The sequence below is a fragment of the Candoia aspera genome, chromosome 6 (assembly GCF_035149785.1).
Source record: "Candoia aspera isolate rCanAsp1 chromosome 6, rCanAsp1.hap2, whole genome shotgun sequence".
NCBI lineage: Eukaryota > Metazoa > Chordata > Lepidosauria > Squamata > Boidae > Candoia > Candoia aspera.
The window spans coordinates 15,264,732-15,282,099 of NC_086158.1; the positions used below are offsets into that span (position 1 = coordinate 15,264,732).

Sequence of the window (17,368 nt, forward strand, 5' to 3'; positions counted from 1 at the left end):
AGTCCTCAGCAAATCCTGCAGTCTCCCAGAACAGAAGTGCCTGTGACATCCTATTATTAAAATATTGAACACAGTCTACTTCAGCTCTGTTCAATTTCAGTTCTGACATCAAAAGTCTTGGGTAACAGAACAGCTGGTTTTCTGGAAGTGCCCATACAATCATAGAATTGAAAGGAGCCTTTTAGGCCAATGAGTTTAACCTCCTGCTCAGTCTAAGAATCCAAATTAAAGATCCCCTATAGATCATAACCTCTGCATGAACACATCCAGCCAGAGGGAGCTTACCAGCTCAGAGCTGATTAGTTTATTATATTTGATCCAGGTATTTTGCACCACCTTACCACACACCATCCATAAATATAAGCATATGATCTAAAACAGCCATCTTTAACATGGTACCTTTAGATGTGTTAGACTACAAAGGCCATGTTGTAGTTTATTTGTTCAGTCACTTCCAACTCTTCGTGACTTCAAGGACCAGCCCATGCCAGAGCTTCCTGTCCGTCATTGCCCCCCCCCCAGCTCCCCCAGGGACGAGTCCGTCACCTCTAGAATATCATCCATCCACCTTGCCCTTGGTTGGCCCCTCTTCCTTTTGCCCTCCACTCTCCCTAGCATCAGCATCTTCTCCAGGGTGTCCTGCCTTCTCATTATGTGGCCAAAGTATTTCAGTTTTGCCTTTAATATCATTCCCTCAAGTGAGCAGTCTGGTTTTATTTCCTGGAGGATGGACTGGTTTGATCTTCTTGCAGTCCAAGGCACACAAAGGCCATACCAGCTAAGAATGTAGGAGTTGAACTCTAGAGTATCTAGAAGTTGGGAAGGTTGCATTAAATTATTTGTTTAATGTTTAATTTTTACAGTACGTTATGACAAATAGAATTAGACTGGGTAGAATTAGAGCCCAGTTGTTGCTGAACTTCAGTTTGGATGATGCATGTCCAGTGATGAGTAGATGCTCAAAGTTGTATTTCAGCCACATCTGGAGAGTCCCAATTACTGATAGGAAAAAAAAAAACCCTGTCTTGTAGAACATTTGGTTAGAGGTTTTCCACAGTAAAGCATTTCTCAATTTGGTGTTTTTTGATGTGTTGATGCAATAACTCTCTCAGTTCCCAGTTAATATCCATGCTGGCTTGGAAATCTGGGGGTTACACCAAATCAACTGCATATGCCCAGGTTGGAAAGGCTATTTTAGTGAACCATAGGCCATGGTGGCTTGCAGTGGTGGCATGGCTGCCATTTTTCTTTCTTTGCTGCTGTTGTTGGGTTTTTGCTTTTGTTTTTGGCCATCTGATTTTTTTTTCAAGTAAGAGGAATAAGGAAAATGGCTGAAGATGGACTGATCTCTGATATATTTCATAATATGTGTATATGAAGACATTTCATGTGAATGACCTTTTATTCACATCCTCCTGCTGAGTCATTCTACAGTGGTAGTAAGTTTTTGATTGTTTAGCACAGTACTGCTTAGGCTTCTGTAGTCGGCTAAAGCATGAGGTGAGTGGGCGGTCAACACTGTACTTCTGTGTTCTCCCAGTTCTTCCTCACTGAGGTTGTTCTTAGCTCTGTAGTGGAAAATAGCAGGCAAATCCCCAGCCTCATCCCCACTGCCCTGTTGTAATGAATACCAGCAAGTTCAGAGTGGTGGCATTTAAGATTAGGAAAAGAGGATGGAGCCCTAGCAAGCTAGAGAGAGGTTACTATCACTTACTGAGATGGGCGACAATACAAATTGATTGATTGATTGATTGAGTACATAAATAATTACTATGGCTGTATTCACATAGCACATGTAACCAGCCCATTTAAAAGCCTAGCAGCTGGCTGAATGAATGAATGAATGAATGAATGAATGAATGAATGAATATATATATATATATATATATATATATATATATATATATATATATACATACACATACATACACACACACACACACACATATACATACACACACACACACACACACACACACACACATATATATATATATATATATATATATATATATATATATATATATATCATGTTCAGTTTGGTTAAGGTTAAACTTGGTTTGTTTTTTTTATAGCTAGCTTAGCCTGTTGGGTGAACCCACCCCATTGGATCAGCTTATGTTTCACTGTATCATGGAAAGGCAGAAAGTGGGCTAATTTAGTAATCCAGTTAAACATGTTCTGTTATCAGCGCCTTTTTTCTGCAGGGGCTGAAGTGCTTGTATGCTCAGATAATTGTTTCAACCTTTTCATGTGCCACTGATCCTTTACTTGAAGCTCACCTTTTTCTTGCTGCTGGCTGAAAGCTTTCCAGACTGCTCGAAAGATCCACAGCTCTTGTTAGCAGAAGAAATTATGCAAATGCAAGTGCATTTACATAATTCTAAATACAGCCTTGGGTTTCCATGGTGCAGAATATAGCACTTTTTAAAAAAAGATAGCTAAAGAGACGGAATATGCTTCCCTGGGTATAATTGTGATTCAGGTAATGGCATAGGCATGGCAACAGACTGTATTCCTATCAAAACAAGTGATCAATTCTCAACCTCCAGAGCATCTGCAGCAGCTTGATTGATAATGAGGCCTGTAGCTTGGCCCCCAGATCAAAGTTTATGCTGCAGAGCCTGTATCCTACAACCAAATTGGATCTCCAGGACTCCATTCAATAGCAAGACAAAAATGCTTTACATTTTCTGTATTTTTCACTAACTCTCTTTCATACAAATAAGCAAAAATGTTTCTCAGTGTGAGAACTGGAAAAAGATACCTAAAGTGTGTGTCTATGCTCTGAGCCCTGGGGGATATTATCCTTCCCATAGGAGCCTGGAGGTGACATATTGCCACTTTGGCAGTGCTAGCTAGGACTGCTGGGAGTTACAGTTTGGAATATCTGAATTGTCCCAGTTTCACCATCCCTGAGCTATAGACTTGGGTGGACTGTAGGACATGCAAAATATGTCCTATCAGGTACAGATATGATGCAAGATCATATATAGAGGATGTTCTCATAAGTGAGGTGATAAGCATTTTTGACTTACCCTTTTCATGTATTCACTGGGCTGCACTTTGATGGAGAAGGCAGCAGGTCGTAGCATAATTCTGTTCCTGAATGTAGCACATTTTAGCCCTATTCATTTATGTGAGAGAATGTATCTGATATTGTATGTTGCTCTGCTCATAGACCAAACCGAGCAGAAACTTAACCAAGCCATCCATTCTTAATGGTTCTGTTTTTTTGAGGTCCCTTTTCTCCTTTCCTGCACATTCTTCTTGGCTGCATCTTTTTACTTGTTCCCAAGAAATTAATTGGAGCTATTTGGATACAAGCTACTTCTACATGCCCTGAGCACAATAGCGTGACAAAGATGCAGGGAACTTTTATATTCATATTTCAGGGAAGAGACGAACAAGAGGAAGTGGAGTTAAAAATGGAACACTGTCATATGTCACCTTTCTCCAACTCAGTGCCCTCAAGATGTGTTGAACTCTAACTCCCATAATCACTTGTAAGGATCTGTTCTCAGTCTGATAACGGTTCTTGAAGAAATAAAACTTGTGGAGGCTCATCCATTATCAATAAAGTGACCTGCCTCTTTGCCTATTCTCAAAAAGGATTTCTCATGAATTTCTAACATCTTAGAAGATCAATTAGTTCTAGTGGGAAATACGTAGTTTAGTTGCTGAAATTCTTGTCACTCTGTCCCTTTCACCTCAGTAAATCTGAGGAAGTGAGAAGACTGTGTGATTGATGCCTCGGAAAAGGATTGCCTATGGTTTGAGTTCACTGCCCCAGAACCTGACACCACCCAGCCAAGATGGATCATTATCCCATGTCCTCTTGTCCTCTTTCCCTGGCCTGGGAATTACGGGAGTTGAAATCCAACACATCTGGAGACCATCAGGTTGGGAAAGGCTGCTCTTAATTATTAGTGCAGGTTGTGATGAATACTTTACATACTGAAATGCAGTGAATAACCAGATTGCATAGGGTATTTCCCTACGTACTTTGATTCAGCAAATGAGAATCAACTGCCATAACCGTTTTCCCTCCTGGGTCACACTAAATCTGTACAGTAATGACCTGATACAGTTCTTGGGATTGGGAAAGAGGCACAATAAGTCAAAATATATATGAAATAAGAATGAGTGTATGCCTTCCTTACTTTAAGTTCTCAGACTAGAGAGACAAGTTCTGACATGTCATGCAATCAGACTAGAAGCTCCATGATTCAGGTTCCACAACTCCATGACTTGTCTCTCTAATCTAAGAGCTTAAAATAAGGAAGGCATATACTCATTCCTTGGTTCATAGCTCTCTTCCTACAGGCTTGCTGTCAGTGAGGCCACTATAGGTCATAAAGCAGAGTGAACTATAAATTGGTCAACAAAGTCCATAGCTTGAGAGTTTCAATTCCTGCTAAAAGATGTTGGACTGTATAAGATCTAAAATTGATGAGTTCCAGTAACAATGAAACCAATCATACACTGCCTCCTATTGGCCACTAAGTGGTAAAAACACCACAGGCATATATGAAATACTTTGCCTTTGCATCTTCTGGTCTGTAACAAAAAAAAATTTGCTCTTGCATAAATACTTAAATCATAATGGAGAGGTTTGATGGAGAATTCCCACCCCCAAAATATACACCTCACAGTCTTTGAGACAGTTGAAACCTATATAATAAATATGGTCACATCTCCCCTTTGCAATGACAGATTGTCTGAGTGTGCACATTTTGTTTTCCAGGCATGCTACAGCTGTTTTTAATGAAGCAGGTTGCTCCTGGGTGATTTATTTTTCTAATTATTTTGGGAAAGTTTCATTAATTAACTTATTTCACGTATGTGCTATCTATCCTGTCTCACACAGATAATAGTCTTTAATTTTAAGCCAAGTGTATGTTTGTGCTTGAAAACTAATTTCAAGAAAAGTACATAGACAGAGTACCCTGCTGTTTTACAGAAATAAGGATTTTTTTAAATTACTTATATACACTGAATTTTAGGAACAATACATTTCACACAGATACCAGGTCTTCTTTTCTCTGCTAGCTTCCGAAACTGTTAATAGGGATGTCTTTTTGTTGTACTTATGGATCATGCCCCCTTGAGAGTAGTTTGTTTGGGCTAAAGCTGGATGTGGTTATGACTCCCTCCCTCCCTCCCTCCCTCCCTCCCTCTCTTTCTCTTCTGACTCCCTCTCTTTCCCCAGATGTGTTGCTGGAAGAACATCTTTTTAGCCAGCAGTATGACCTGATCCCTTTCAGGGAACATTTAACTATAGCAGAAGTTGGCCCACAGGCCAGATAAAGCCCTATGGCTAAAGATTGCCTACCCTTGACCTGTACAATATAATCCTGTGCCTCCCTATGTTCTCTTTGGCTTGCTCCAAGATTACATAAGGGAGATTTCAACTCAACTATGGTCAAGTTCAACCCCTGATGACCAGATGAACACATGGGTGCATTAACCAGGTCTTTCTCTGTTTAGCTTTTCCACAATCACCTACAATTAGCTAGATGCTGCTGCTTGTAGTGATGTATATCCATAACGGTTTTGCAGATGATGCTTAGGGTTGACTCCCTTCAGAACTGCAATATTCAAATATTAAATATCACACTTCGGAAATGTGAAAATTTATTTCCCATTCTGTTCAGCATTACCTCCAATGATAGAAGTAGTAGCTATGGTTGAAATGAATATATCATTCAAAATTGCACTCTTTTTAGTGGGACTTCCTCTCTTCAGAGGTCTTCTACACAGAAGTCTCACCTCCTTTGTGACTTGGTGAAAGCTGCTCGTGTTATGAAAGTGGGAAGGAGGAGGAGTATGTAGGCGTTTTCATTGCATTAGCTTCCTACCATTATTGCCATTTAACTTTTTGGATGTCTGGTATTAGCTGTATAAAATTAATTTTAATCAGTTATATGTTTCTTCTTTAAAAGCACCAAGTGCCTTTTAAAGGCTCAGAAGCTAATTACTATCTCTCTGATCAAATCTCTGGTAGATTACAATATTTTCAGTCAGTTTTGTCCAATCCATATTATGCTCGCCACCTACTGGTTATTGCCTCTCTCCTTGGATTGTATCCCAATAAACATTCATCCTTTTTACCATCTTAAATTGTAACATGGGTATTTGGAAAGCTAGTCTCCATGTGAATTCTACACATTGGCAACTTACACATTACCGGTGTAATGCATCAATGTAAGTTTTCTAACTAAAGAGACACCCAGGGCTTCTCTGGAAATGAAACAGCACAGGAAATGGCTGGCCAGCATGATGATAATATGTCAACCCAAATAAGAGCAATATTTTTGCATTAAAAGGGGAAAGTAGTTTGCAAATCAGAGTGCAATGATGGCAACTGTACTTCCTAGCTTGGCTTCAAAAATGTCTTCATATGGTTTTATTGGGTTGTTATTCTAAGAAGGTAAATGTTTATGAAAGGTGTGGATTTCCACTTGGCATGACCTGTATTACAAAGTAATTTTAGCTTAATACAACTTCAGTTCCTCCAAAGAATACTGGGAATTATATTTTGGGTGGATTTGGAACTTTGTTTGGTCCAGCTAATTTCCCCAGCACGATGTCCACCTGAAGCACAGGGCTACTACAGTGTCTATTATCTCTGTCAGCAGAGCTTGCACTGTGACTGGGCTGGCTGAAGAAATCAGTGCCTTCCCCAGAAAGACTTGCTTGGCACTTACATGTTTCTAAACATTTTCAAAATTTTCTCAGCATTTTAGGAAACCATATTAGAGCAACTATGTATTTTTGGCTGCTCTTTTTGTTTTGATTTACTTACTTTTGTTGTCATTGTTTAAGTGTTGCTGCTATTTTTATCCATACATAGCTGTTTTTATTAGTTTGACTGCTGTTCAATATATTTTGTATTGTATTTTAATGCATATCTCCATCCCAGAGAGAACTCAGGTTGCTGGACAGTTTAAAAATATAATAACTAACATTATAGTCCAATGTTTCTGGAGAGTGCCAGGTTGGGGAAAATCTTAGCTCCGCTAACAACAGAACATGATTAAATCACTGAGCTTGGTTGTTTGCTTGCAGACATTTCATTGCCCAACTAGACAACATCTACGAAACATCTGCAAGCAAACAACCAAGCTCAGAGGGCACCAAGGACTCCACAGCTCAACCTGATTCTCTATCAGTATGATTAAATCAGTTGAAATCTGCAAAGCATAAATGTTGCCTAATGTAATCCTTCATCAGACAAAGCTATACCTATCTTTGTTCAGAGTGTGTTCTTGCTTGTTGTCTGGTGGTGGTATGTGGTGTGGTGTGGTGCAGTGTGTGAAATGGAAGGGCTGAGAGAAGCATAGCTGAACTGTAAGGTGAAGGTAATCTGTGAAAGAATTTGCTATTTTTATGACATACCACCCTCTATCATTTTTGTAATACTTGGTGAACAAGTTTCACAAATCATCAGTCTTTAAGTAAATGATTCAAAAACAAACAGTACCTAAACACTGCTCTGTGTTCATATATTAAAATAATTTATTAGTTCTTCCCACCCCCAATACACACACACATTTTTAAAATATATGGTATTGTCACAAAGCTAAATTACTTGTTTTGTATTTTCTTTTAGGGAAAACAAACGGTACCGAGTCTACGTAGTAATCCCCCTGTTGCCTGGTTTTGAAGGTGATATTTCAACGGGAGGAGGCAATGCCCTCCAGGCCATTATGCATTTTAACTACAGGTAACTTTGGAGGTCCAGCCTGGATCCTTTTATTTTCAGCAATATGGTGAAATGTTTTAGTAAGGATTCTAGGCAGCTCTCTGATGGATGCTTGGCCCAGGTTCAGAAAACAGATTGAGACCAGGGATGGCTCCAAAGTTGAGGGAGCTCTTGGCAGAGGGCCATCTGCTGAAGCAACATCCTAAGATGAAGATCTTCAGTGCTGCCTAGGTTACATGATGAGCAGGAGGGGCTGGAGAAGTTATCACTATGGCACCAGCAATTTCTTTTTCTTCCTCCATAATGCACCAGAAGTTTCATTATTTCCAGGTCACTGAGCTGAAAAGATAGACTGAGCTGCATGTTTTTCTTCCAGGACAATGCCCTGGAAGTCAACTCAGCTTCTGAAGCATTGGCAGAGACAAAGATGGGGAAGGCCATTTTGGAGCCAGAGTAGGGAACAGTTGTTAAAGAAACACACTTGTTACATTTTCTTGTTCACATCCACATTCTTGTGCAGTCCTTGGGATCTTTTTGTAGTGAATGGGCAAGCTGTCTTCACACATTCGCTATATGCCAGACCCTCAGGCTAGACACCAAGATGCTGGCTGTCAGACACACCCAATACACAGGTTCTGTAGACTGAAGCAAAGCTGGGATTGCCTAATCAGGAAGAGATTTTCCCCACTTCAGCCCTTTTTGCTAAGAAAAGTTACTTTGTTGTTTGCAGTGAAAGACAGATCTGGGAAAATAAAGTTGGTGTGCTGGGGTAGGAAAAGGAGCTAAGGTAAAAATTGTTCCAGAGACTGATTTAAGGTTGCAATTTATCAGACTCGAGGAACATTCAGGAAAAGCAAGCAGGAATCATTTGCTGGAGTGATCCTTTTTCACTAAGATAGTGGTGGGCATTTTAGCCAAGAATCTGTGATTAGAACTGTAGAAGTTATTTAATTTTTATAACCTTTTTTCCCATTTTGCTGTCTGGTAAAGCCATAGGCAGTTCTATTTCTCTCATGTGCCGGGGTTAAAGGGAAGGATGTCTTTACATTTTAAATTACAGCTTTTGTTACATGGTTTATTTGTTTAGGGTGCAGATACAGTGAACACTGGCACTTTCTAGATTCAGAGTAGGGCCCTGTCCCATTGAGTTTCCATTGGCAGCATAGAAGGAAAAGGAAGGAAGAAGGGAAGTCAAAGGAGATATCAAAGTTAACATATATCTGATTCCCTGATTCTGGTTACGTTCACATAAAACACTTGTTAGATAGACAAGGATCTACAGGATGCATTTATGCAGCGTGTTTAGTTTGGGTAGCATTAACCTTGAAGAAAGATTTGGGGGGATTAGCATATTGTGTTAGGTTCACTGATGGTTCAGTGTATTGTATGAATCTGTGAAAATGGCTTAATGCAGTACTCAGGCTAAGCATGTTCTGTGAACATATGGTGGCAGAACAAATTGGACCCCCTAGCCCAACGTTTACATATTCAGCAAAGATGGAGAACATGCGTACAACAGAATGCTCATGAAAGATGTTCTTGTGGTCAAGGTCATACCCAGGTATTATTCTCTGCACGTCAGAACAAGGCTGCTTATTGAAGTTCACTTCACCGAAAAATTGGCATTTTGAGCAGGAATTTGAATGAAGGGGAAAGGGTCCCCATGGCAATATCTTTGGGATCATTCCAGGCATAAGAAGCAGCAGGGGGAAAAGAGTAGACTTGCATAAGGCAGCAATAGAGTTGAAGCTAAATTGGCGTTGGTGTGGGCTATTCAGGAACCCAGCTCTATCCCATCCATTTAGGAAGGAAGGGTGATAGATTGCGGGGGCAGAGCGTCAGGGAGGAACTGGCTTAGCTCCTGACATAGCATGTAGTGCATCACACTGGCAGGGAACTCTGCGTCTGTGATGGACAACAATACCATTGGAAGTACCACAAGCATCTCAGGAAATTCACCAGTCCAAGCCCTGCAGTGGAAATGCAGCTTAAAAGATCCATAGTGTAAACTACATGAAACAATATTTTATAATAACCTTTTTAATCACCCTGAGTGCTTCCAACTCCCTTTCCTTTTGCCAGCAACCCAACAGGGTCAGTGTTAGACATTCTCAGTAGAGCTGAACAAAGCTCATTTTACTATGTATTTCTGCTAGAGAGTCAGCAGAGGGAGCACTGAGTTTGGGGTTGTGCCTTGCCAAGAAAATCTCCTGGAATGCATTTTCTGGCTTTTTAATTAAGCTTTCCTCTTTCATTTTCCCACTGCGTATCTGTGGGTGTAGGTGGGCCTGTCTCTCTCTCTTTTACAGACACCTACTTCAAAGCAAATTAAACTACACCCATGGGTGTATACACTTATACACACATTTTAATGCTGATTTGCAAAACAATGTCTTACATACTGGTATTGTCCAGTGGGCTGAACCTGGCATAGGACTTGCTTTAGTAATGTCCATTTACAATTGTGTTCAAAGAGGGAATTCTATGTCCAACTTGTTCCCTTGAAGAATTCCTAAGGTGGAAACATGCCAGGCCTGGAACATCTGTAGTGTGATTCATGTTCAGGGTGGCATATATATTTTTATTTAGAAACATAAAAAGCTGCCTTATTTTCCCAGTCTAGGCACCTATTTGTCCAGGTGTCCTATAGTCTCTTTTCCAGACTGCTGTCCCCACCATGTATTACTGTTGACCATGCTGTGTTAGTTACCAAATCTATATCTGGAAGTCCACACATTGCCTGTGCTCATCTCTAATTTTCTCCCATACAGATCTGTTCAACATTTGTGAGACAGGGGCAGAAATGTTCCTTCTGTTAAGTTGGTGAGGATGAGTCTTAAGTTCTGTATGATTGGCCAGTCACAGGAGTTGATGTTGCATAAAAAGTAATGCGTCCATCAGGTTGAGCCCAACTCCTGCTAACTTCATAGACACACCCATGCAGTTTTCTTGGCAACAGAAATGGCTGGCCTTGCTTTCTTCCGGTATATCTTGTTGACTTCCCAGTTCAGCCTACAGCTCCTTTATCTCATGATGAGCTCCCATTGTTTAGCTCAACATCAGCTGAGGTCAGCTACATATGGCACACCACTGTTTCGTTTTGTGTGCTTTTTTCCCCCGGACTCCAAAAGGAGTTCTGTAACCTGAATTCATGTGGATTAGCTCGCAGCCTCAGCGCTTCATTTTCCAGGTTTCAGATAAGAGCTTGAGGCTTCAAGTTGCTGAATCCCTTAAAGACTTAACAAAAGCAAGAACATTTTCTTGGCCTTGTGCATCTTAAGGTTGTTCAACATTTTCCTGGCCCTCGTGATCTCTCCTCTCAGTGCAGCCTTTGGACTGCAGAAGATCTGCTGTGTTCCCTCCACCGCTTCCTTTTTTTTATAGAGGCACGTATCTGATGATTCCAGTTAAAGGCATTCTTGTAAACTCATTCACCCGCTGCTGTTTTGTGAATTTAATGCTGGCTTAATTCTTTCAGGACCATGTGCAGAGGAGAGAATTCAATCTTGGGACAGCTGAAAGCTGAAAGTAAGCCCTTTGCTTTCCTCTCTGTGTGTCCACTCACCATTGAGTTTTGAGAACACAAAACCTTGATTGATAGGCCATAAAGCACATATTAGCTGGCGTAATTGCAGGATTATATAACTACTAACGTAGGAGGCCTCCATTATGTCAGGGAGATATTTGAAAATAAAGAAAACAAACTAGCAAAACAACATCTGGGTGGCTGGGGAGAAAAAAACAAACAAAACTGCCGTTTTCTGCATCCCTTTGGATGTTGCTCTGCATGAGTTACTTCTCCCCACTTTCCTTGATGTCATTTCCAGCAAGCTGACTCCTTAGGTTCAGTTGTAAGGATCTGGGGAGCTGAAATTTGGCTTTATGCCAAAACTGCTAGGTAGTCAAATGAGATGTTTATTGTTTCCTTTTTTCTTTGCTATATATTGGCTGAATGGTAGAATAAAAATGCACATTTAGATGCATAAATCCACTACTCAAACATGGATGTTTGCACCCATGTTTTTCTTTTTTCAGTTGCATCTACAGGTAGTCCTCACTTAACAATCATTCATTTAGTGATGGTTCAGACTCACAATGGTGCTGGAAAAACTTACGACCGGTCCTCACGCTTACAACTGCTGCAGGGTCCCTGTGGTCATGTAATCATGACTTGGGCACTTGGCAACTGGTTCACATTTATGACCGTCGCAATGTCACATGGTCACATGATCACTATTTTCGACCTTCCCAGCCAGCTTCTGGCAAGCAAAATCAATGGGGAACCACATGATTCACTTAATGACCACATGGTTTGCTTAATACCCGTAGTGATTCACTTAACGACTGCCACAAAAAGGTCGTAAAATTTGCTTAATGACCACGTTGCTCAGCAACCAAAATTCTGGTTCCAATTGTGGTTGTTAAGTGAGGACTACCTGCATGTTTATTGCTCTTATTGGGACTGCAGTTACAAAATTACAATAATATAGGGTTGGCAGGGTTGGATGCTGTCTAGTCTAGCCCTATAGCATCTGGCCCTGCAAATATGTATTACTATAATTTGATACAGAAAAGCCAGAGTTGCTGTAGCACATTTGCTTGAAGACCTTCAGCGCAAAGAAGATCTCAAACCCCCAAGACATCCTTCACCAATCTGATGCTATCTCCCATAATTCTAGGGATCATTGCTAAAGACCATGCTAGTTTGGAATTATAGGAATTAAAGTATAATATACCTGAAGGGTACTAGATTGTGGGCAGTTCTCTCGAGGCGATTGGCTCAAAGGGCTATTACTGTGAAGAAATGTATTCTAATGTTTAGCCCCAGCCCACATTCCTGTAATTTAAGCCTCCAGTTTTCATTCTTCTACTTTTTAAAGTTCTGAAGCTTCACTGTTCCTTTCTCTCTTCTCTCTTTCTGGTCTTTGACCTTAATAAAGATTTGTTTGTTTGTTTGTTTGTTTGTGTTTCATCCTCCATTCCTTTATGATGCTGTTCAGTTGGAGACCAATGGATTAATTACATTTCATTCTGTGGACTTCGAAACTATGCTGAGCTGGAAGGAAAACTCATTACTGAACTGATCTATGTCCACAGCAAGCTGCTGATTGCTGATGACAACACCGTCATTATAGGTGAGTGGGAAATTTGCTAAGTACCAGTGTTTGGGAGTTGAGCATTCCTGCCATATATCTCTGTAGATTTCAAAAGGGCTGCGGGATCAATTCAGAGTTTCAATTAGAGAGCAGTTTGAATGACTCACTCCTTTGAATCAGTCATTGAAGTGGATGATTGACTTGACAATTCAGTCTTTTTCCAAATCAAATAAGCAATTCAAATCTGAACTTGGGTGCATCATCTGCCCCTAAGCATTCAATTTAAGATTTATAGCACTTGAATTCCATGTCAAAGACACTGCCTGAATGTTCAGCAAAACATGATGTTAGAAGTGTAAATAAGTATTTGGGATTTCAAGCATGAAGGTCTCAAGAAACATGTCTCTGTCTTTACAATAAGAGCAGAAGTCAGACCAAAGATGTGTCTCTTCTGGAATTCAGATTCCTAGAATGACCTGCCTGCTGCCTCTTGGGAAGCTAAGAAGAAGATACAAAGCATAATATTCTTTATTTTCAGCAACTGATGCTCAGAAGAAGCATACCAGTTCTGAATACGATCAGTTATAAAATTAGAAAGAGCCATACAGGGAATCAAATCCAGCTTCTGCTTATTGCAGGAATCCATATTAAAACATTTCTAATTGGATTCTCAAACAAAATGTTTTTGCGTGACACTTCTGTTCAGGATCCCAACCAGGCAGCCTATCTGAGATAGTCTAATATATTCACTTGCCCGTTTCCATTACTTCTCTAACAGCCTCCATTTTACGCCCATCTTTGCAGTCCTTTGGAGTCCTGTTTGGATGTCTGCCATCTGTGGGATTTTTTTTTCCCCGAAGATGTCTTTTATTTTCTGCAGATATGGTTTGCCAAGACTTACTGGTATTTCCCTCTTCTGCAGAAGTGGAATTCAAAATGGGGAGATATGAGTTGCAAGGCCATTCTAAGAAGTGGATCAGTCCTGTGCTCTAAATGTCTGTTGCAGATGCTGTAAGGGCCTGTATGAGACCAAAAAAAATCAGATTATATTCCTGCCTGCAAGATAGAGTTTCTGTTTGTCAGTGATCCATCTGGCCTGATTCTGATTCTCTAACTTTTATTCTGGATGGGTTCACACTTCCCCCAAAGGAGCAGGCCCCTGATTTGGGAATCCTCCTGGACATGTGATTTCTGCTACCACAATAGGAAGCTTCACCAAGCTTTATGGGGAATGCCAGTTGTCAGCCTTATTAGCCTAAGACACTCTGGCCACAGTCATTCACGCTGTTGTCATTTTCTGTATAGATTACATAACATGCTCTACGTGGGGCTGTCTTTGAAGGCAACTAACAACTGTGGCAGAACGTGGCAGCCTATCTCCTAACTGGGGGTAACAGATTTAGCAGGTCCCTCCTACTGTCGCTGCACTGTTCCAAGTTTGCTTCTGGGTCCAAGTGGGAGTTCTGGTTATGATCTTTAAAACCATACATAGCTTGGGGTCTGAGTAACTTTGAGAACATCATTCCCACCCAGATTTGACTGACCCATGCATTCCTAGAGGGAAGATATGCTGAAGTTCCCCATCCTGACAGAGATGAGGCAGTGGGGGGGTGGGCTACCTTTTCAGTAGCATCCTCTGCTCTTTGGAACACCCACCCAAGATGAGGGATGCCCCCCAGCTGCTGGCCTTCAAGAAGGATTGGAGAACTCTGCAGAATGTGGACACTCTTGGTATTAAGGCTGCCTGAGGTGGTTAGGTTAGGCAAGCTGAATTACTGCTTTATTGGGATTTTTCTTTAATTGTAAACCACCTTGAGTTTTTATACACTAAGTAATTGCTTACACAACTAAATATAGGAAGCAGCCAGCCTAAAGTAGGTACATTAGAAGCACATTAGATCAAGAGAGGGACATGAAGAAACAAAAATTAATACCAAGCAACAATGGTTGTATTGCTCTGCAAAGAGAAAAATCCAATAGCTACAGTTATATAATACATTAATCCAGAGCAACCAGTATTCCCAAAAGAAGATTCTTCTGGCTTCAAAGCAAAGGATGGCATGTAAAAACAAAAAGGAAGCCAAACAGTTTAAAATAAAATGCCAGCTTGCTTACATACCTAACGGTGAAATGTGTTTTCATTTTACTTTATCTCTGAAGTAGGATAAATGCCTCCAGCATTGAGCCAACCCCTGCAGACTTACAACTGGCCCTGCATTTCATGTGTTTCGACAGTTTTCAACTGAGATAGTTTTCCAGGCAGAATTGTTGATACTATATTGCATGGGTGCTGCTCTGCAGAAACCCTGTGGAATTACTGGAGACATAAATCTATTTTTTCTGATCTGAACTGAGAATTATTTAGCTTTCTCTTGTAGGCTGGGATTTATAAATCTCTTGGTATTTCTATACCCACACTCATACACTTCTCTCCATGACATTACTGTTTTGATTCAGTTCAGTTAGTTTATCGATTAGTTGTTTGTTCATATCAAGAAGTTATAAAAACCATGGAAAACAAAGTAGGACTTATTCATAATATATCATTGCCCCTGCCGTTAGCCCCAATCTGTTCTATGTGGTCCATCCTCTTAACCTTTGATATAAAAGACACAGTCCCCCTGGCTGTGTACAAGTGTGTTCCCTGCAAAGCATATAACAATTTATTCTTGGTGTCCCAGTATTTCCTGGATTTTAAGAAAGGATCTAAGCAGGGGCAACAATATATTATGAATACGTCCTACTTTTCTTTGCATTGTTTTTTATAGCTTTTTGATATGGTCAAATGACTAATCAATAAACAAATTGACTTGAATACTATTTTATGTGGCTTTGATTCTTTATACTAGGCAGTACCTTTGACATAAAGGCTTTCTTATCCAGTCTTCATCTTTACCCATTAACTACTACCAGTCTTCCTCCTTTCATTCATGAAAGAGCAATGGATAACACTCACAAGGCATTTCTGTTGATTAATATACCAAGTATGCACAGATTGGCAAGATGATCCAGCCTTCTCCTTTCCATTTGCTAGTAAAGGAGGACTTTTAACAGGCCCTAATGGATAGCTGAGATGAAAGCTAACTAAGCAGAAAAGATGTAAAAGATACTGCCAGTACTCTGAATTAAGGAAATGTGGGCCAAAAGACATAAGAGATGCATCTAAGGCCAGCAAAAGACAGAATAGCATAGAGCAGTTCCTCCCCAATGCATAATAAGCAAGCCCAGTCAGATTATTTTGGCATTTGAAGCAGAAAATGCCAGAAGCTGTTCACCTCTCCTGCCCTGATTCATTGCAGTTAATTTGCTGCCTTTCCATGATAAAGATCCCTTTGCAGACACTCCTTGTCTTTTTCAGTATACAAGGACTAGAAAATTCCTGTAAAGAAAAGAAAAGTGTTATCTTTAGGATTTGCATACATGTTGAACTGCAAGGATCCAGTAAACTGCTTTTTTCTCAACAAAGAAAGAAGTGATGATTTGGGTTTTGACTCCCCTTTTAAGCAACCTGAATTGATATCCAGTTGAGCAATGGAGCAGTAAATTTTCTTGGAGACTTAATACAATTGTTTACTCAAAATTGGTTCATCAGATTATAGTGTAGTCTTTGGTCTAAGCTTTCATGCTCCAAGGTGCCCAAAAGGATTCCATGACCTATGACAACATGTGTGACATATGTTGGACTGCAACTCCCATTAACTGGAAATGTTGGTTAGCAGCAAAGGAAACTGAAGTTCAGCAACAACTGAAGACCACAAATTGCTAATCCCTGGCCTATGGTATCTAATACCACTTAGAGATCCATCAGGATCCACCATAACATATTCCCCATCCATTTTTTATCATAATGCTATCATGGCCATTTCTGCCCCAGACTCCATCCTGAACCAAAATTAACACAAGACCCAAATAATTGGTTTCATCAAATCCTGAAGTTGAAAGCCATCACTTGTTCTAGAAAACTGCTCATAAAAAAAATATTGCAGACCAACTATTAGATAACTAATACCTTAGATAAGGTAATAAGATCTAATATTTTCTTATATTTATTTATTGTATTTCAGAGCTATTTTGTTACTGTACATCATAATCAGTGATGGAATAGATTATGGTAGAGTTTGAAGCATGGAATGTTTGCTGCTGTTGTGGTCCTCTGAGCCATTTAAAAATATTTGAAATATTTATTTAATCCTTTGCATTTGCAACTCTCCCAATGCTATGTCTTTAATAGGCTCTGCAAACATCAATGACAGAAGCATGTTGGGGAAAAGAGACAGTGAAATGGCTGTCATTGTGGAAGATACTGACACCGTTGCTTCAGTGATGGATGGGGAAGACTACAGAGCAGGAAGATTTGCTCAGTCTCTTCGCCTTCAGTGCTTTAGGTACCACTTCTGACAAAACCATTTCATGAAAAGTAGGAGTAAAACCAATCTAAAAAGTGTTTGCAGTTGATTGATTGCCTTAGAGTACAGTCTTGTGCTTGTCTATTCAGCCAGGCCTTCTAGTTAGCTCAATGGGGCTTACTCTCAAGTGAGTGGTAAATGATTGCAGCTGTAGGCAT

At 40.2% G+C, this 17,368-nt stretch overlaps 1 protein-coding gene across 1 annotated transcript in view; it reads left to right on the forward strand.

The window, feature by feature from the left end:
- The window catches only part of PLD1 (phospholipase D1), a 138,578-nt gene that overhangs the window by 107,977 nt on the left and 13,233 nt on the right, over nucleotides 1–17,368 (forward strand). The window contains exons 21-24 of the mRNA XM_063306443.1: nucleotides 7,616–7,729; nucleotides 11,187–11,236; nucleotides 12,709–12,843; nucleotides 17,036–17,189. Of these exons, the coding sequence (XP_063162513.1) occupies nucleotides 7,616–7,729; nucleotides 11,187–11,236; nucleotides 12,709–12,843; nucleotides 17,036–17,189 (453 nt within the window). The remainder of the gene's footprint in view (nucleotides 1–7,615; nucleotides 7,730–11,186; nucleotides 11,237–12,708; nucleotides 12,844–17,035; nucleotides 17,190–17,368) is intronic.